The following is a 20,970-nucleotide window of genomic DNA, read 5'->3' as shown; positions in this document are numbered from 1 at the left end:
AGGTTAAAGTTTTAAAACAAGTGTATACTTTCAAATAGTACTAAGATTCAATTGTCAGGAATACCGACACAAGGGCCGAAAACAGTGGCTGAGTTCATGGACAATTCCTAATGCCATGTATACGATTTTGATGTTTCGCACAGTGAAATTACCCCCCTCCATCACAACGCAACGATCAGATATATCTGCTATCAAACTTGACGACCGCGTAACTGTGTATTAGTTTGTCAATAACTTTTTTTTTTTTTAACAAAACGTGTTAATTTAGTATACGAAGTACAGTATACCATGTTAAAAACGAGTATGAGAAAGCGCAGTGCATCGATAGACATAGTAAAAGTATAAATCATAGCCTCACCTTCGGCTATAAGCATAGAACTACATACTGCCAAAGTTTCATGAACAAGTCACAGTCACAATGTGTCATAAGGAGGGACTCCGCAATCAGTAACCGCATTTATACGTTGGCGCGGGCGAATTGTATAAATGCATAAAAAACAAGTCGATAAAAAACTACAAATATTTATATACATGAATTAGAACTTAGAAGAAATAAAATCACGGGATGAAAAATCGAGGAAACTGGAAATAACGGATATTCCGAACTTACCGGCCAACTGCACGACTTTACATTTTACGAACTCTAAAGTAAATACGAAAAATAGTTCCTTCCCATACTCCTACCGGCCCTCTGTGTTATAACATGCACATCCCAGCTGTGGGTTATGGATATGAAATGAAAGACAGTCAAAATTCGTGCGGTTGTCACACGGTGGCAGACGACGTCGTTGGATGTGAATAATATTCTAGGTACGTACGATGGGTCGTTCGTGCGAAGAGCGAGCAAAATTGAAAATATTGTCAGTTGGATGAATAATACACGTAATCCTACCTTTCGTGGATGTTTTCTACCCTCTTTTGCCACTCAGGAAATTATCGCCAAGTACATATTTTCTCACAGTTTCGATTAGAAATTACCACCAATCACTACTCGCTCGATGGTGAGGGAAAAAACTGCGAATCCTCGGCCATACCAATTCCCAACACGACCAGCTCATAAACGACCGCCACTACCTCTGACAGTCAAACAACGAACTATTCTCAAAAGCCGGCACCGTTACTAGACGTGTTATACGGCTCTGTATCTGTACAATCATGCGCATAAGTTAACAAATATCGGCATCTGCAGTTTATTTTAAATTCGATCCCATTTAATTTTGAACCGCATATTATTGACGATGATATAATGCTCGGAATTATTCTCGACGGACAATTATCTTCGACATTAAATTGACAAGAAAGGGAAAGAGTGCGATGCACTCAAGACAATCACATTTATGAAAATTATCTTCACCGCATTAAAATCAGTTTTAAACAAAACCTCTCAGTTTTTTATCACGTATAGACGGCCGCTGTTACCCTTGAGGTAATTTTTACCTTTATATTCCAGTTGAAAAATAGATAAAACATTCAACTAGAAGGTACGATAAATAATATGTCCATCGATTTCAAGTCGAGTAATTTTTTATTCGAACTATACGCGATTACGTATCAGCACGATCACGCGTATGACCCTATAATACCATACATACTGAATATACCTACTGAATATTAAGTAACGAATGAATATTAAGAATGCTTATTTGCAACTGTTATCAAGAACGGAAAATTTTAGATACTCTTTAATTGTTGAGCTTTGAATTGAACAACTCTTAACAGGAGTCCAGGTCATATTACAATTATTAGAACATAACGGAGCCGTAATGGTTATATTTAAAATCAAATTGACGCTTCTAAAAGTCTCAATGATTTAGTTTTAATGTAAAAAATATTATATTGCGTTTTTCATCTGCGGATACTGTACCACAGAAACAAATTAATATTTCGTCGAAATATGCAAATTTCGTGAATAGCACATTAATGGCACGTTAACGGTAAATGTTATTTTCATGAAATACCATTATAATTACACTAGTTTTTCGAACTAGAGGTTATATAGCCTACTTGCCCTCACTAATCTCATATACTCATACATGCAATTCTTATACGTACAATATTTGCATAGATACTGCTCGCGCCGCGCATATATGTTTGCGCGTGTGCGTGTGTGTGTGTGTGTACCAATGCTTAAACAACAAACTGGCAAGAACATTATTTATTGATTATTAATTATACTTTGTTTCAGGGATATGGGCATGTGCATAAAATATAAATTGTTTGGACAACTCTTATTATTAATATACTATCAATGCTTCTCTTCAGTTTTTTGCGTATCATTTGAAAATATGAATTTCACTTCATTTTACAACTGTTGGTAATAATTAATGCCGAAATATCTTCAATTGGTGGTTGTAAACGATGCTGACAAAATTGTGTACAATACATATAATATTACTAGATTATTAACCGTATGATTTTATGCTCTTAATATATTTGGATGTGACATTATTTTTAATTTAACAATGCATTAGTTTATTCTTTGGTATTGAAAAATGTAGTTTTATTTATTTTTCATTTTGTATATCTGAATGAGATATCTTTTAATACATTCTTCCATCTATATACAATAGAGTGTTTCAAAAAAACCGACTATTTTTTTTTTTCGAAGAACATTGAAAAATCTTCCGAGTGTCCCTCAAAAATGATCTCGGTAAAATATGAGCTCTTAATATTGATATTTAGAGGTGGCGATTCTCAATTTTCTATTTCCCATTTAAATAACATGGGAAAAAATTTTTTTTACATTTAGAATTTTATTGCTCGAAAACGAATCAGTGTGAAGATATAAACAAAACATATTCTTATAGGAAATTTTATGCTCTACAAAAAAGATCCGAATAAAGATTTGCGTAAGGTAAGTCGTTTCGGAGTTATCAGGCCTCAAACATCGAACCGTTTGAAATAATGATGTTATTAATTTATAAATGCTACAAAACTGACTCATATCACTTAAATACACAATATTATTGATTTTAAAATTAAAACTATAGACTTCCAATGAAATGTTAATTAATAAATTTCATTAATCAACGCTACGAGTCAGTTTTGTAGCATTTATAAATTAATAACATCATTATTTCAAACGGTTCGATATTTGAGGCCTGATAACTCCGAAACGACTTACCTTGCGCAAATCTTTATTCAGATCTTTTTTGTAGAGCGTAAAATTTCCTACAAGAATATGTTTTTTTTATATCTTCACACTGATTCGTCTTCGAGCAATAAAATTGTAAATTTAAAAAAAAATTTTTCCCATGTTATTTAAATGGGAAATAGAAAATTGAGAATCGCCACCTCTAAAAATCAATATTAAGAGCTCATATTTTACCGAGGTCATTTTTGAGGGACACTCGGAAGATTTTTCAATGTTCTTCGAAAAAAAAAATAGTCGGTTTTTTTGAAACACTCTAATATACAACGTATTTTACTAAAATATTCCGAGTATTATTCAACTAAAGATGTGACGACTTTTTCCACCATTTTACACGTGGCAGTGAAAATTGAATTGCTAAACAGCTATTCAAACATCACACAGTAATCTCAAGAAGACGCAGGTAAATAAGGTTAAGAAACATAATTTCTGTGCTTATTTAACTATCGGATTTTCTACACAAAAGATCAAAACAACTCGAAAATAATTTCAAAATCACGCACACTTTAATATAGATGTTTTTAATTTGCCTCCTCAATGATCACCTATGTCAATTATATACTACAAGAGCGGGCACTTTGATCTTTCACAGCCTTACTCATTACCAAACCAAATACTTAAACAGCAATAGGTCAAGTAAACTATAATATGAAAATGAGTTGAGAATATTTCAGTTTATATTTACGCTTAATTAGCTTTCTTGGTATATTTGCTCTCTAACTCCTGAAGTTTCGTGTCCAATTCCGCTGTCGAGAATGTCTGCACAGATAAATAATTGGGTAATTGTTATATCGACCTAATTAATATTGTAAAGTCATCAAAGAGTGAAAAAAGCATCAATACTAGGCTCTTTGTGAGGATTTTCAAAGATTCTGACAAATATTTTTAACTATTAGTGATTACGGGATTTAAGTTTCTGACTATAGGAGTTCATACATCTGCATACATTATATTATGTACATACAAAACAAAAAAAGGAACATTACCATCTATATTCATGAGCACATTATTTTGTAATTTGCACCAGTGAATACCTCTGTAGCTATACAACAGAGGAACGCAACTCAAAACTAGCAGTTTTGGAAAAAAAATTATTAATATACAAAATATTCAGTAGATGTCGTTGATTAATGTTTCAAATTGATTTTCACATAAGTTGCAGAAAACTATAAATTCTTCATTCTTTCAATCTTAACAAAGACTCGGGCTTTGAAAATATGCTTCCTGATTTGACCTACCCTTTTTCTCACAGGTTGGTAACTGCTTTTGAAACTTCTATCCTCCTGCCCTTGCTGAAATGAAACGGCAATTTCATAAGATTTTCAATCACTCAAATATTTTGTTACAAAGGTAGACTTTCGTTTTGTATATTTAAAAGGGGATCTCATTCCTCAAAGATAAATGCATGCAATTATTTAATGAATTACTGGATTCCTTCGCTAACCACTATTATTGTGAAAACAGTTAGTCTCACGATTTTAACCACAGAGCAACATATTTCTAAAATATACATTTCACCCCATATTTTTCTGCATTTACTGCACTTGCTTTATGTAATAGAAGAATGTATTATTTTAAGGTAACTCAAGTTATAATATATTGCAAAGAGGCCTCGAAGGAACTTTCAACACCTACAAGGCTGTTTTAACATTGAAACACTAAATAAGTCTTTTCTAAAATTTTCAAAAGTTTCAACAGAACTCAGTTCTTCAACCTCTAGACAGCCGGCAACACCACTACAGTGGTGTTGCCATGATTCGAACATATCCGGGGAACATTGGGGGATGATTATATGGAAGTATCCCACCAAAGTAGGCATGTATCAACGAAAAAAAATCCCGGCCGCCAGCAGGTTAATGCAAATATGATGATAAATGAAAACAAAAAATCGGTTATGTATTTTCAATTCTCAGATTGGATTCAGCTTACCCAAAATTGTCTGTACTCTGGTGACAAACTTTCTAAATATAATATTCTATCCTCGATCCTTTTCAGTCTTTGATAAACATCCTTCGGAACAGGTCCTTTAACACCAATGTGATTCTCACTTGTCACCAATCTTTCCTCCAGCGCAGGTAGATAAGTAGCAGGAGAACTTTGGTTTGAGTGATTTCTTGTAGTTTTTTGCACGGTTGATAGGTCAGCCACCTGTGGTCCCCAAGGATTGAGCACCCTGTGTACTAACAGACGAATGGGACATATTTTTAATTAAAGTATGCACATCAATTGGAAATAAAGATTCGAGCACACTCTTAAAATTGTAGTGTGCATTAATCATAGTATATTCTATGCTCTCATGAAACAGCATGTATTTTTAAGATAATACATAGAGCTAGAGAATTAATGTTGGTTGGCATAATCATATGAATGTACATTTTTGCTAATAAAAGCATTTTTGCTAATAAAAGGTTTCCTAAAACGTGCACGAATATCGCCAAAGTAACCTCACTTCCACACGTCATACTTACAGTTATGCAACATAGGTTTTGCAAACTCCTGCGACATAATGACTATTCTGGACATTTGAATATACTGAAGTACGAACAATATTTCATAACAGTAGAAATTGTAAATCATGTTTTTTTTTACCTTTGACATGGCTTTTGGAATCTTTGCGTCGAATTAAGATTGCATCAACTCGAGCGCAGGAATTTGCCCTGTCTTCGTCAACTTTTACCCTGTAATATATAATAATTAATGTAATTAAAATGTCAAAGAAAAAAGTAGCACTTTTGAGGGTAACACCAATAAAAACCTGCTTCTAACGGATGGGCTAATAATTATGGCTGCTGAACTAGTTTGCAGATATGCTTAATTTTGATAACATTTCTTTTCAAACTTTTCAACGATACAAAACGTTTTCAAGTAATTTACTAGGCATAGTATTTTTTCAAGCTTTTACTCTTAATGATGTTTCAATTTTCATTTCAACCACATTAAAGATTACTGGAAAATGTGTGAAACATTTTGGAGAAACTTAAAAGAGGTAATTTTGCGAGCCTACTACCTCAAGTGAAAAAAAATTTATAACATCTCTATGGGTCTCTATCGTAATTTCGCTTCATAAATATTAACATCGTTAAATATTCTTTCCAAAAAATTAAAACTCATCAAGAATGACTAATTGTTTTTTTATAGACCGAAGAAAACTTCTTAAAATATTTTCAACACTTTCATGTTATTTCGAAATTTTTAATTGCATATTATATTTATTTTTGTCGTTTCTTTCATGTATGGGCTTAGATTTTTTAAGTAAAAATTTTGGTCTGTGTAGTGTACACTGAGATATACGTACATGATGCACACTCTAGTACTACGGTTTTTGAAAAATAGGTTGATCAAATTTATTACGTATTCGATTACGATTTTTGTATTGAATTTTTAGCGCTCCCTGTCGTCAGAAAAAAGATATGAGCTAATGTATTTTTTGTCTAAAAAAAGTCTAATCTTTCCAAATATGAAATCCATTTTGAGGTAGATCCTCAGGAAATGTACATGAAGGGCGTGTTTTTACTTTTTGATTCATGCATATGCAAAAGACCCAAAAAAAAAATTGTCTTTATTTTCTTGTTTGAAAAAATAGTCATTTTTAAGCATATTCTGAAATTTTCAGATTGGTGTTACGTCTGGCCATTTCCTTCGACTACACATCTACAGTACTCACTATTCCAATAAATCATTTACACATTCAATTATAAACCTTTCTTAACTCATTCCTGACTTCTTCCGGCATTCTCCGAGTCGAGAGCAGGACGAAATTGGACCTAAAGGTATTCAAAATAACATCGTGGGTGAGAATATAGGTAGTTCGATAACCACTCGGCAATGCTATCCCTCTATCCCGTAACAGCTCGGTGAAAACGGGATTATGATTGGTATGATTTTTCCAAAGATCTCGAATTTTCGAATTTTTATTCAAAAAAAAAAAAAAAAAAATTATTCAGTAAATTGTTCGTTTCTGTTATGTCAGAAAATGGTCATTGTGGAATACCCTAAAGTTTACTAAGTGGAATGAAAATTTTCCAGTGACAGAATATATTCTAAAGATTCCAGATCGCTGGAGTTTTTACACCAATTCATCATTAATAATGACCCCATTTTTGACCCACCAAAAAAACGTTAGGATCTACTTCGAAATGTCTACTTTTTTGCACACGAAATTAAAACAATTAATTTACTGGTTCTTTTTTTCTATATCATCAATTTATCCATATACATATTCATATCACTCTGAAATGTTCAGAATATACTCCAAAATATCGATTTGTACGCGTAACAGAATTAAACAATTCATAATAGAATTTTTTTTAGAAAAATATTCTGAAATTCGAATTTACTGGAACAACTATACGAATTTAATCATAATCCTATTTTTGGCCCACTCTAAAAATTTCAGGAGATACTTAAAAATGTCCACTTTTTGAATCAACAACATGAAAATTTACTTTTTGGGCCCTTGCATTTACATCACTCAAAAAATCGAAAAAACATATTATTTAGTACTTCTTGAGGACCCACCTCAAAATTGACTTAATAGTACAGACGCCACTTTTTTTTACAGAAAATTCATTAGGTATTATCTTTTTCCAATGGCAAGAAGTGCTAAAACTTAGTTCCAAACAGTGATAAAATTGATTAACGATAAGAAAAATATAATTTCGTAGAAAAATATTGAATTTTTAATGTATGTACATGGCAATATGTCTATAATTCATAGAAAGATTGAATACTGCTAATTAGCTCCAAAACTAATGTATCTAATTTTTTAATGAATCAAAACTTCTCCCATTGGTGTATGTTTTAAATTCGAAGACAATGAAATATAATCGTGCATTACTGAACAATTTCTTGGCTGCATCTTTGTTTTTAAGAATTTCTGATATCCCTATATTTACTACGTACCAAAGAATTACGGTATAACATATAACCGTAAGCGAATATTTTACAAAATAAACGAATGAGGGAAACCAAATGTGGTTAAGGATTAAGAAGTAAAGTATCACATAAAATAGTGTTCTTCAAAACCATCTATCCTAGAATAATGACTTACATGCACGCTTAATGTGATATTCCATTTCCGGCAACCCATTTTTTTGATCCATAGTTACAGAATTTAGTACCCATCTAGGATTCAGTTTTCACTCATCATCAAAGAACCCTCAGTTACATAACTTTCAATATTTAGCGGATTAAAAAATATAGAATGTTCAAGTTTTGCAAAGCAATTTTTTTCTTACAATCTTTAAACCAATATATCTTTGGGTTCAAATCGCCCGAAAATAAAAAACCTAGCAGTGCTTTTGAATCACACGATTATCATCTCTTCAATGATATCGGTATAAATAATCTTCAAATATTACCTAACTTCGAAATTCCCGAAAATACTTCGTTTTTATCAATTTGCACTAGAAGAATGTGTTACTGAATGTTCCTTTACATATAACGATGACTCTGCAATTTTCGGAGATCTGTTGTTATTTTTTCCGATTACTAGTATCATCATTCGTAAATAAATAATTTTTTGATTACTCATTAGCCGTGCACAGCGTCCCCCTACTAAATTATGAAAATCTCGTGAACCCTTGATCAAAAGAATCATGTATGATAAACTGCATCCCACTTAAATCAAGTACTGTTCTGTCACAACTATATTTTTGATATTCTACAAACTTTTCCACATGCAAACATTTTTTCTCAATGTCATTACTATTAGATATAAATTACATTTTTCTTCAACCCAACCTAATGTACTATCAGGATTGTTGATGATATTAAATTCTTCGTTCCCTTGTACAAACTGTCACGCTTCGATAGCCAAGTTCAAAACAAAGTAATAATCAAATGACCCGTTCAATCGGCGTGCAAATAAAATGTCGACAATGCTTCGAGATTTTGAGATTTCGATGTTTCGACTTCGATCGGACATGGCTCTTTTAAGATGCGCTTATTTTAGAAAAAAACCAAAATTCTAAATTTTTTCACTCTTCTTATTATCATTCTTTTCTCACAACTTTCAAATCAGAAAGTTACTCAAATTTTAGTAGAGTTTTCAAGATTAACTCGCATCACCAATTGAAGTCATTTTACCTTCAACTTCTCCAAACGGTACTAAACTTATATAAACTTATGTAAATTGCAAAGTATTTTATAAGAAGTAATTACTTCAACGAAAACCTAGATCGTTGAATTTTGATTGTTATCTCTTCGGGGAAACTAGAGCAACGTGGCTTACGTCGGAAATTTGATTGAAATGTAGTTTTTTTTCACCATGTTAAAGGAGCCCGAATATGCGCCTCGAAACAAATTTGAATTTTTTCAAGTATTGAAAATGATTTTGGCAGCTTTGAAAATGATATTTTCAAGTTATCTGTAAGTAACAAAAATAGTAAAATGTCATTCAAATAACCATAACCATGTTTTTGCTCCACTTTGCTCCAGTCTTTCTTACTCTTTACATTGAAGAGTCCTTGAAGTAATTTGTTCAGTATAAGTTAAGTACTGTTTACAGACGTCGAAATTAAAATAAATATCAAATCCAAGAATGAATTAGTACGTAAATCTTATAATTCTAGTAGAGTGGACACTACTTTCATCGCCGATCTGAAAGATGTCAGAAAGAAGTGAATAAAAATGATTCAACAAAAAAATGCGACTAAACTGAGAATTCTGTTTTTTTTTTTTCAAAAATAACTTAAGACACAGAAAACATATTTTTGATTAAAATGTACTACTTGTTTTTTATTTTCGAGCGATTAGAACGCGAGACATGTTGGCTTCAAGATTGTCAACAAAAAGTTTTTGCAAATTTTGGAATTCAAATATCTTATGGACTACTCAATATTAAAGACTATAACTAGGGGTTCGTTCTCCAATGATGACTGAGGACCTAATCCCAGATAAGCGCCAAATTCTATGACTATGCTCCAAAAAGAGGTCTGCTAGAAATAAAATACCTCTTATATATCAACGAACCTGTGACTGCAGAACTCTTGTACATTGACAATATTGTTTTGCTCTCGTTTTCTTGCAATGAATGCATTTATTCTACGATTCAGCTCATCAGTACTAACACGGATTTGTACAAGATTTGAATTAACTGGTACATCAAATGATTCTCTCTTCTCTGTCATTCTGTCTTCATTTTCATCTTGATTCGTACCACTCGGGAAGATTTTGTGATTGTTTTGTAACAGCAAATCATTAGCACTCACAACGTTTGCACATGCTAATAAAGTTTCATCTCGACCTGTCAACAGAAGTCTCTCGTTTAAAACAAAACTCAACGCAGTTTTATGAATGGTAAACAGACCTGTACGAACGAAAAAAAAAAATTATGCAGCCTCTTTTCATACATATAATGATAAAAACGAATTTTATTAATGTTGAAATATACAGATCACAATGAATCAATATTGAAAAATAAAACGCAAAAAGTCCTCACAAAGTTTCAACTTTATGCAAATAATATTTGCATAAAGCGAATTGTCATATTCAAGCGAAGACGAACTGACAATGGTCATAGGAGCCACATCGAGTAGCTTGAAAGGATCCATTTCATGAAATTTTCTCGATATATGCAAAGAATTATGACCACTCTAATTTATATACTTGACATCATGTTGAAGTTAGTAACATTATCCTAGAAATTAGTTCCTCAGTAAAACGTAATAAATAGGAATATATTCATATTTTGCAATCCTAGTTCCTTCATAATCAGTGTAAAAATAAAAAAAGTGATTACTTCTCAACATTTCGTTACGATAACGTTACTAACTTCAACCTCGCTACTTGACACTTAAAAACTATTACATTCTCAGCATTCATCGACTTTGGCATAAATGTAGTGGTATCTTGTCACGATAATAGTACAGTATGTAAAAAATTATTTACTGGTGGACCAAGAGCATTCTTTGTTTTCTTTCCATTGTGACTTGTGGTTATCATAGATTTCCTTCTTCCAAATAGGTACAGTACTTTTCAGCATGTCAATAGCAAACTGCGTAGCTTGAAGACTCTCTTGTCTGTGAGACGAAGAAATAGCTATGACAACGCTGGCCTCAGTCACAGATACGACCCCTAGGCGGTGGTAAATTGCTATGCGTTCAACATCCCATTGAGAGCGAATCTTTGAGCATACATTCTCCAATTCTTTCAACGCCATTGACTGGTATGCCTCGTACTCCAACTTAACGACCTGCCACAGAAAAAAATGCATCTTGCAACAGTCTTACTATTCTGATAAAAGACATTACGAAAATTCTAATAAAACTGCGCAACTCATTGATGAATTTCTAGTTTTTCAGACTTGCAACAACCATGAATTGTGGGTAACTTGCAGACTACGAGAGAATATTTCATAAGTGAACTAATGTGGCAGTATGATTGCTAAAATCTGGCAACCGATTTTCATGAGTAAAAAAGTTGTTTGAAATCTTCAATTTTCTAATAAACTGATGTTTCAAAATTTACTGGAATAATGATTTCCTTTTCCACTCGATTACAGAAGTTTGAGGTAGGTGGTAAAAAACTGTATTCTTCCAAAAGTCACATATGTTTTTTAAATTTTCCCACAACTATAATAGCGGAATAACTAAGCACTGGGTAGAAAAAATTAGTTGTAATAGTGAACACGTTATTCAAAAAATGCCATCAATACAGCCTCATTTCCAGATTTTCTATCAAATTCTCTGATGTTTTATGGTAATACTTTCTGCGAAATTTTATATGAATTAGGGTCGCTTCACACACCATTTCAATTCTCTAAAACCGCGGCGCTGTGCGCCCCACTCTGATCAGCTGAAGGAGTCAGTACTCCTTTCCAAGAAATTGCAGCATCATGAACAGTGGCGTCATTGCCAGCATGGATGGTATAAACCAGACCTCGACATTTTTATGGCATGGAAATCCCTGCCCTGGATTTTGGAACATAGAAATTTTTTTCAAACACATTTTACGCGCATTTTAAAAAAAAATTTTAGTTAAAAAATAAATTAGAGTAACCAAAGTTAAAATTCTTCAGATCTGTCTTGAATTAAACGACTCGATTTATATGAATTTGTACTGTATTTGTTTGAAAAATGCAACTTGATTACTTTTCCATACACTTGGCTTTCATGCTGCATAAATTGATACAATATCTGATATATACCTGTTAACTTGTATCTAACTTCGTTCAAATGAATAAAGAGATTTGAATACTGAATAGTAATTTTTGTATAAGAGAAATAATTTTGTTTCTGATTTCCTAATGTTCCAGGTTCCACATTTACATAATGTCATTGACACATGTCATTTCGAAGTCCTTCTATTTCCAGACTCCTCAACTTTAAGATTGAAGAATTCTGATCTACTCCTATGTATACTATTAGGATCAAACCTTTATTTCATTGTATAAAATTGTCTCATTTTTAGACATACGCATGCCCCCCCGCCAAAGGCCAAATATCGGTAAAAAAACGTAGTGGCATCGCTGGTCGTGAAATATTAACTAAAGTCTGCAAAACCGATATGTAAATCCAGACACAATTAATACGAGATAGTATAAAATCACTTGTAGCGTATTTTCCCGAAATTATATTAATAGGGATACTAATAATAATATAGATACTTGTCTGCTTTATCAACATTACAACAAAATTAATTAGATTTCACAGTTCGATTGTCAGAAAAATTATGACCAAATAAATGGAATGATTGATATTCCTTTTTACATATGCAGTGACAACTTCTAAATTTCTTAGAGTACAAGTAATTGTGTACCTTCTTTCCTTCAAAATTGTCCCGAGTTGTACCAATGAAAGTGGATATTGCTCCACAATTTGCTGCAACTACCAGATTAATTATGCCTCCTATATTCAACTGTTCCGTCTGCAGCTTAATGACATCTTTTGAGTCATTCATCTTAACCTGCAACAAAGACTGTGATTGTGAATATATTCCCAAAAATGACTATTGGAATTTACAGCATAACAAAGAAACCAAAAGTATCAAAAACAGAGAACAATCACGATTATAAGTACAATTCTAAAGTCAAGGCCGAAATTCTTACTGAATAATTTGAAAACAAATCGAACTGAGATCTAAAATTCTTGATAATGATTAAAGAATCAAAGCAGACCCTGCATGTCAAATCTTCGTGAATGCAACTCATTGTAGATTCAAGAGTAAACTGAAGGTGATATTTAAATCGTTTACGTTAATATCGTAAGTAATTAAAATAATCGTAAAGCTGAACTTTGTAACATTAACGTAATGATGAATTTTTTCCGTCTGATCATTATTTAGCAACTTTATAGTTGTCCATAATACAGTAGTTGACTCAAATAAAAGCAGAGCATAAATATGAAATTTTGCAAACGTAACTCTTTCAGTCATACTAAAGTTCCAAAATCATGATTTAAAAAAAATTTTCCTTCATCTTAGCTTCGCAAACTTTGAGCTCATAAATTTTCTAAGAATACTTTGCTAAAAGACTGGATCATTATTAAGAAATTTGAAATATCATAAATACTGAAAAACCCTGAAAAAAAACTCCTTTTTTGTAATCAAGAACTATTATTCGAAAATAGCGCAAACAATATCTCAAGAACCAATGACAAGATTCAGTTCCAATAAGTTTCCTTTTACTAGGCTTGAGGCTGAAGTTAATAATATTATTACAATGATTAACGTTTTAAAAAATTGCTATTTCTCAGCTGCAGGAATCTCTGAAATTTAGTAAATCATAATGAGGCAAACTGTATTCTTTTTCATATTTTGAAAACCTAACTACTTCAAACTCACTATAACCTTGCAAAATAACAATTTCTCCCTGCAATGTTTGGTTACATAAAGGTTACTAACTTCGGCATTATTACTACGCTTTGCTCCTCCATAAGAATGGTCTAGACTTTAGCTAGACTTTATAAGCTATGAACAAAAGAGCCGAATTCAGATTTTTGGATAAGTAACACATACTGGGAAATGAGTTTAAATAATCTTTTCTCCGAAAATTGTGTTAATTATGTGCAACATTTTATCAATGAATATTGTGTTTCCTGGAAGAACATCCATATTGTTGAGCCTGTTTCTGGCAGTTTGTGGTGATCCAACATTAAACGGCGTATGGCTAAGCCAATTACAGTTTATTTTCTTCAAACTTGGGTTTTTCAATACTCTTGTGTTTAGAGCTGTCACGGTAATTAAAAATTAAAGGCACATAAATTCCAGTAGACTTTGTAATAAGCTGTTGAATGTTGGATGTAATAATACAAACGTTCTTCTAGGTACCCCCATATTCCTTGCCTTCGGCGATAAAGCTGGAAATGATTATGGTATTCATGTCAATTTTCATCAGCATTGTACAATACGAGGATAAGATACTGATACTGGCAACTGCCCAATCCTGAAACATAACTTCGACCCTATAGAGAATAGTACAGCCGCTCGTTGCGGCATAGTATTATTATGAATGTGGCGGAAAAACATATTTCACTACTTGAATGAAATAAGGTTCCCAAAGATGCCCATGATAGAAGATTTGTGCGAAAACAGTCAGGAAGAAACGTATACCTTTTGTAATTACGTAGTTCTCATTTTTTCGCTGAGCAGTCAAAGTAGTTTGATCATTATTATGATTAAATGTAAATAAATTGAAATAAATGTTAATATGTTTGATAAACTAACCTCCACTGAGCGGGGGAATAACAGCAATTTCGTCCTGGTCGGATAGGTTAAGCGTTCCGTTGGCTGCAAGGTATTCTTCGTTGAGAGATAAGATAACAGAATCGCGAATACTTTCGAGACCAAATTTCTCAATAATTGTATCCAACAAAGATTGGTAAGAGATGTTAGCCGGCAGCTTAGCCCGAGACTCTTTCAGGCCGGACAACTCGCGAGCCTTGGCGAAAAAGAGAATTTTTACCAGCGAATCTCGTGATTCTCCATCCATCATAAACTATGGGCGACAGAGTGGCGACAGCGACTGGCTCTGCTTGGCACTTGCATAGACCTTTATCGCACCACACATGTTTTCAACACATGCATTGTTATTGTTCACTGTTTACTCGATTGGTATTAGCCAATACTATCTCGTTACGTAAGAAATATTTTCCCGGAACAATAGATCGGTGGAAAGTTGGTAACGAAGCATAACGAGGTTATGTTTGCGTACGGTACGGTCGAAAAACGCTGATACCGGAAACGTGCCGAAAAGGAGAACTGTGATTAATCAGCCTTTCTTCATCAGTCGTCAAATTGACGTGTAATTCTACTGTTATCTCCTCCATACATACCAATTTATTGCTGTTGCAAAAATTTCTGTTTTTATTGACAAGCTGCTCGACAATTCTTGGACCTTAAAATTGTTGCTAGGCTGACGCCCGTGGTGATGACGTAACACCTGTTAGCTGGCGCCTCACTAGACCAAACCGAATGCACTTTTGATAATCAGGTCAAAGGCGGAATGAGGTCACGGGAAGTATGGTTGCACAAAACGGCCAGGCGTGGGCCCTTATTATTGCACGAAAAATAGATACCTATCTACCTGCCTGAAATCCAGTTAGAATGCGAAAGCAGGAACTGTACTGTTAAAAGTAACGGAACCATATATATGTATATATATATATCTATATAAAAGATATATGCATATACCTATCTACGCATATTTTATCATGCATTCATCGGCATCCTCACATCTGGTGACATCGCAGTCAAATTAATATCGCCTATGTATTATCTTATCGAAGAACCTCCATTTGGAGGAAAATGAGCGTGCAAGTTGTCTGGTAGAAATATGGGAATTATTTCAAAGCTGAAGCGCTCGTGATTCTTGTATACAAAGCTACGCTGAAATCTAAATGGAATATTCAATTGCTTATTTGAACTATACCAGTTCTGTCATGATACTTGGGAAATAATTATGTACGGTATGAAAGTATAGGTGTTGACTTCAAATTGTAAAATACAGAAAGCAAAAGGCGCACTGCGTATGTGTCCAGAAAAAAACCTATGATTGAACAACTATCACGGACAAAGCTGAGAGTGGCACTATGGTAGTAACTCGTAAGTAGTGGTATAGTTTAAAGACGCAGTAGCCTTGTGCAAGATGTTGGTGCAATCATATTCTTTCTAGTTCTATTCTATACAATAAAAATAAATACTTGTACGACATACAATCTGAAAAATATTTCATACGGAATTACGTTCTATTTATTCCATTTCGACTCGATTCTTGTCAATTAACATTACAGCTATAGTAGCTACACTGTACAAAATGATCGATCAAGGGCATATGGTAGCACGGCAATTTCATACGTACCGTCACTGTTTCAACGCTAATACACAACGTCTACGGTGACTAGCTATGGACTAGCTAGGCTAGTATCTCTGTGTATAGCGTTAGCATGCGATGGCCTTGGGTAAGTATTCAAATGTATGCAGGCATACGCGTGCAATACAATGTGCTCATAGTTAAGTATAGATATGGGTGGATCGAGAATACTGGTAATCCGGAGCTAGGAAAGAATGTGCAAGTTGCTGTGGGGCAAGGACAACGTTGCTGTAATAGGTATACACGGTGTAACAAGGTACTTGCTTCTTGCAAGTTGTGAAAGAGAATGTTACCTATACCGCCTCCCTGCACGATTGGATATGGATGAAACATATGTTACACATGTCCAACTAAACCTTATCCCTGTCGATCCTGTCTGCAGAATGAGCACCGCACCACGATAATCGTCATATGCGTTTGAAATCGCACGATATGCCGGCATGTACGTGCATACATACCTCAGGCAGGGTCATATTTTGTGGGAAAATTGAGCATAAGCGCGATAGACGCAGGAAATATTCTGTGAAAGTAACCGTTTTTCGGCGTACGAATCTTACGAGACTTGTCTTCTTCCAATTCACGGATTTAATCAAATCCAAGTGCGCTTCGAAATGAAGACGTGAAAAATCAAAGCGCGTATACCCCGTGAACTTAGGCCGGCTCTATGTGAAACGCACACGTCTCGCACTCAAGAATGATTGCACATGATATCGTCACCTACTACATTTTTGTTTTCGTCGCGATGAGATGAACACACGACGGGCCACCCGCCACATAGAGAGGACTCATGCTCGCGGATACAAGCTTTCCCGCTCGTATAATCGCTGACAAGTAGCATGTACACAGCGTATACATGCGTTGATAAAATTCAACGAAATATGGATTTTTGCTTGACCTAAATACGGTTTGGTTACCCAAAGCTTTCTTCCCGTACATTACCGTGCTTCCGACACTATGCCAAAAGCTCGGCACCCGGCGATGTCACGTAGGCAACAGCCAGTACAAAGCAACCCAGGGTAAATGTGAGCTCAAATTTCAGTATGAACCGTTCGCCTACGTGCGCTGCGATAAGCGACACTTATCGCAAGTCCGCGGAAGAAATGTTTAGATAACGCGAGTTTAGCGGCTTGTTCGGCAGGAGAGGCGCCATTCGGTTAAAAGCGACATCGCGGCGATACGGGTTGCGAAATGCAACGGCCCAAAAATAAATCCCTTTCCCCCGTTACGGGCTAGGTAGCTTCTCCTGCTTGTTAGTTTCGTTCATGGTAATGTATCGATACGAGAATCCGGATGCCCCCCTCCGCCGCCCGACTGCCATTATGCGCTAATGCCAGAATGCGGCAAGCGATTGGTGGTAATTGCTGAACATTTTTGTGGCAACTCGGTGCCTTTCTATTAATAGCGGATTTTGACCGTTTGACGGAGAGGACGATGGCAAGCATCACAGATGCGCCAATGAAGGCTATCATCCATCGGCATATTATATGCGACAAAGAGCGAGGGAACAGGACAGAGGCAGTTGTGTTAGAATTGCGTCGGAGGGCGAGGGAAGGTACCGGAGGAGACGTCCGTCAAAGATAGTAGGAGCGAACTAGAAGCACACAAGCGGCGAGGCGAGGGGTAGAGGGAGGGAGTCGCGGTCGTGGAGGCGACCAGCTGGTTTAGCGAGGGAGTTCCGAGGGAGCTGGGATCAGTTGCCAGTGAGACGTGTACAGGTTGTGGCGGCGTTCAAGTGTGGAGTTTCTCAGTGAGTTTGTGATTGTCCGTCCGTCGGTCGTTCGGTCGGTCGTCGTCGGTCGGTCGGTCGGTCGGTCGGTCGTCGTTGTCGTCGTCGTGTCCTCGTCGTCGCTGTTTGGTTCGTGTGCGCGAAACAACGAAGTAAAGATGGCCGCTGACTCGGGTATGGAGACGTGTCCCTCCCCAGAAATCGCGGATTCAAGAAAACGACCGCTAGACTGCGACGTGGAAAACGGCTCAACAAAAAGATCCCACTACGGCTCAGGTATTTTGATAATTTTGCAGTATTAATCAGACCCCGTCGAAAACGAAGCGATTCGATTTACGCTTGTACGATGTCGGATGTGTATCGTGACGAGGGATCATTTGAGCTGATTGTGTTTAACGCGGCTAGTGCCACGGAATGTTTGACAAGCCAAATTTTGCGTAGCCCTGTCTCTCGTTCCCACCTGTCGTCCGGCATGGCGTACATCCTTTCGCAATTCGTTCCTTACTCCCTTTACTCGGGCCTCGTAATACTTGAGAAGGACAAATGTCAAATGGAACTTTGAGTCGGGAGTCGAGCGACGAACGGAAGAACGAACGAGTGAGCAAACGGGGCCAGATTCGCCAGAGTGCACCATTCTCTCGGCAGTGTCACTACTACCACGTCCGTCGTTGCCCATCGCGTCTGTCGTCGTTCTCCGGCAGTCGGTCAGCCGTGTGTTCGTCGCAGCGCGCGCGATTCCGTGCGACGCGGCGACGTTCGACGTTTTACGCTAGTCGGGGATCCGTATTTTGAATTTGACGTTCGGTCCGTTTGCGTGGGCGACTCTTGACGTTAATGGAGAATCGTAGTCCGGTCGCGGGTGACGTGCGTACTCGGTGACTTGGCAAATTTTGACAGCCCGCGATAATTCCGCGCCCCTGATCCTTCCTTATTTCCCTCAAGTTTTTCCCTTGGAATATCTTCTGCTCGTGCCACGGTTTGAATCTACTTAAGATGTGGCATATTGGTAAGTTCTCAGGTCGCCACATCGAGGTCATGGGTCAAGGTCAGAGTGTACAGGCGGCCGATACGAACCTCCCATCTGTCAAACAGCTGTTTGCATTTTTCACCGGGCTCCGCCATACCGAGGGCCTTTAAACTTTTCTCCAAATATTTTTCGTCACGTAACATTCGCACCTTTCTTCCGCACGTATTTCCGACTTTTCGCTGATGTGAAACGCCCCCCCCCCCCAATTATTTACCATTTCGCAATTATTTGCACCACGGCATCGTCGAACGAATGTCTTATCCGTCTGCCAACCGGTTTTTGAAGGTTATTTTTCGTGCACGCAAGAAGGCGACCGCGGAAAACCAAACCTTTTTCACTATAGTAATCGACATTAACGTGTTTTGAGTCACACACGCGCATTAGCATAAGGTGTATCAATGTCTCGTTGAAGCTATAAGAGTGTTCGTTTTAACGTATGACGTTATGGAAGTAATAATATACTACAAATCGGAAAAATATCATGTAACGTTAATTATTCTTGCGTGTGTATATGTAATTTATAACTACTGGTAGCCTGAGAACTTTGTTGCGAACCATCGTTCAGCAAGTTTTGTTTCATTTAATAAACCAGCAACCTTCTCTGCAGTTTCTTCCTGATTACACAACATTTCCCTCATTTAAATCGTTTGAGCAAACAAATATTACCAAAATTTTTTCAATGTTACACATGTGTTGCTATTTATCCGGCCATACAAAGCTGAATGAGTGTTGTATAACAACAATAATAATAAAACCAGTTTCAACCAGGTTCTTTATCATGATCGAAATCTTCCTTGTTACTCAATATGTGATGCAGTAGGTACACGAAAGTATTCACGCGATAGGCACATTCTTTAATCCCACTTCCTTTTTTTAAGACTGGTCATGCCTGTAGACTCCAGCTCGTCTAATAATTAAAGAAATCCCTTAAAACCCTTGAAACAGTACATGATATACAAATTCTTGAAAGTATCAAATATATATGAAAAGTCTGCAGATAAACTGCACACGTATTGCCTGTCGATATTTACGATGCTGAAGTTCGTAATATTAACGTGACGAAACATCAGGAAAGAAATCATTATTGCGCAAATTGAAAATGACTTTCAACTAGTTGGCTTTTTGAAGTATGAGTACGTTTTGTTTATTATGCTTGATTAAATTTCAGACCACCCTCAAGGTGCAAAGTACCGATTTTTCTTGAAAATACTTGATTATAGTAACGTTACTAACTTTATCCTTATCAGTATTCAATAGTCATTCATTTTAATAGTGTAATTTTTTTTCCTTCCATTTCTGTCCGAACTTGGGATGGCTTCATGTACAGATGATATTCGTTTACTTTTCCTAATAGAGTATTGCCAAGTCTAATCCTATCGAAATTTATTAATATATTTGTATCAGTGGTGCCAGCATTTTGTATCGATCATGTAGAATAATAAACTAACTATTTGTGGATAGCTGTGCAGCACGTTAAGTTAGTTTCGATACAATCATGTTTTGGACATACATAATAATAGGATACTAGACAGGTTTTCCCTTATGGTTTTATAAAAGTACTAACCTACCATGAAATTTGAAAAAATACTTATTATTGGACTTCACTTAATTCAGTTACTAAATTCGGCTTATGTCTTCAATTCCATCAGTCTTGAAAAACTAACAGAAATCAAGATTACATCATCCCCTACTACTGCTATACGTTAAACACCATACCTGACACATAATTGCATTAGCTGTTATTGCAATAATATTTA

At 35.6% G+C, this 20,970-nt stretch overlaps 4 protein-coding genes across 16 annotated transcripts in view; 1 reads left to right on the top strand and 3 right to left on the bottom strand.

Moving 5' to 3' along the window:
* Positions 1-1,064, bottom strand: part of TTLL5 (Tubulin tyrosine ligase-like 5) — a 289,302-nt gene extending 288,238 nt beyond the window's left edge. For all 7 annotated transcript variants that reach the window (XR_006882456.2, XR_011176837.1, XM_069135010.1 and 4 more), the window contains exon 1: positions 893-1,064. The gene's annotated coding sequence lies outside the window, so the exon portion shown is untranslated. The remainder of the gene's footprint in view (positions 1-892) is intronic.
* A 1,076-nt stretch (positions 1,065-2,140) lies between these two features.
* Positions 2,141-14,947, bottom strand: Mocs2B (Molybdenum cofactor synthesis 2B). Of its 2 annotated transcripts, none has more exons than XM_046620729.2 (8): positions 14,816-14,947; positions 12,911-13,057; positions 11,042-11,345; positions 10,124-10,397; positions 5,741-5,829; positions 5,081-5,331; positions 4,390-4,443; positions 2,141-3,910 (listed from the first exon to the last, which is right to left on the bottom strand). In XM_046620729.2, exons 2-8 carry the CDS (start codon positions 13,049-13,051, stop codon positions 3,839-3,841), a joined length of 1,185 nt encoding a protein of 394 aa, XP_046476685.1. In that variant the 5' UTR covers positions 13,052-13,057; positions 14,816-14,947; the 3' UTR covers positions 2,141-3,838. The 2 variants fall into 2 exon arrangements, with proteins under 2 accessions (XP_046476685.1, XP_046476686.1); XM_046620730.2 differs by lacking the exon at positions 14,816-14,947 and adding an exon at positions 11,900-12,063 and having other exon boundaries at positions 12,911-13,050.
* Positions 14,811-15,681, bottom strand: Mocs2A (Molybdenum cofactor synthesis 2A). Its single transcript, XM_046620731.2, has one exon. It carries the CDS (start codon positions 15,081-15,083, stop codon positions 14,811-14,813), a length of 273 nt encoding a protein of 90 aa, XP_046476687.1. The 5' UTR covers positions 15,084-15,681.
* Positions 15,682-18,097: 2,416 nt separating this feature from the next.
* Positions 18,098-20,970, top strand: part of pasilla (RNA-binding protein Nova-1-like protein passilla) — a 53,739-nt gene continuing 50,866 nt past the window's right edge. For 4 of the 6 annotated variants that reach the window (XM_046622823.2, XM_046622818.2, XM_046622820.2 and 1 more), the window contains exon 1: positions 18,100-18,462. In XM_046622823.2, the coding sequence (XP_046478779.1) occupies positions 18,345-18,462 (118 nt within the window). In that variant the 5' untranslated portion in view covers positions 18,100-18,344. Of the gene's footprint in view, positions 18,463-18,850; positions 19,193-20,970 lie in introns of those variants that run through there. The other 2 variants (XM_046622817.2, XM_046622819.2) reach the window with 2 other exon arrangements.

Source organism: Neodiprion pinetum, chromosome 4 (assembly GCF_021155775.2).
Source record: "Neodiprion pinetum isolate iyNeoPine1 chromosome 4, iyNeoPine1.2, whole genome shotgun sequence".
NCBI classification, from domain to species: domain Eukaryota; kingdom Metazoa; phylum Arthropoda; class Insecta; order Hymenoptera; family Diprionidae; genus Neodiprion; species Neodiprion pinetum.
The sequence above is the reverse complement of the archived record's forward strand: the minus strand, read 5'-3'. Positions and strand labels throughout refer to the sequence as shown.

Coding starts and splice junctions, on each gene's coding strand:
- Mocs2B (XM_046620729.2), bottom strand. CDS start 13,051: ATGAATGACTCAAAAGATGTCATTAAGCTGCAGACGGAACAGTTGAAT. Junction 10,398..11,041: donor AGAATGCTCTTGGTCCACCA/GTAAATAATTTT, acceptor TTCTGTTGACAG/GTCGAGATGAAACTTTATTA. Junction 3,911..4,389: donor ACCAACCTGTGAGAAAAAGG/GTAGGTCAAATC, acceptor TTATCTGTGCAG/ACATTCTCGACAGCGGAATT.
- Mocs2A (XM_046620731.2), bottom strand. CDS start 15,083: ATGATGGATGGAGAATCACGAGATTCGCTGGTAAAAATTCTCTTTTTC.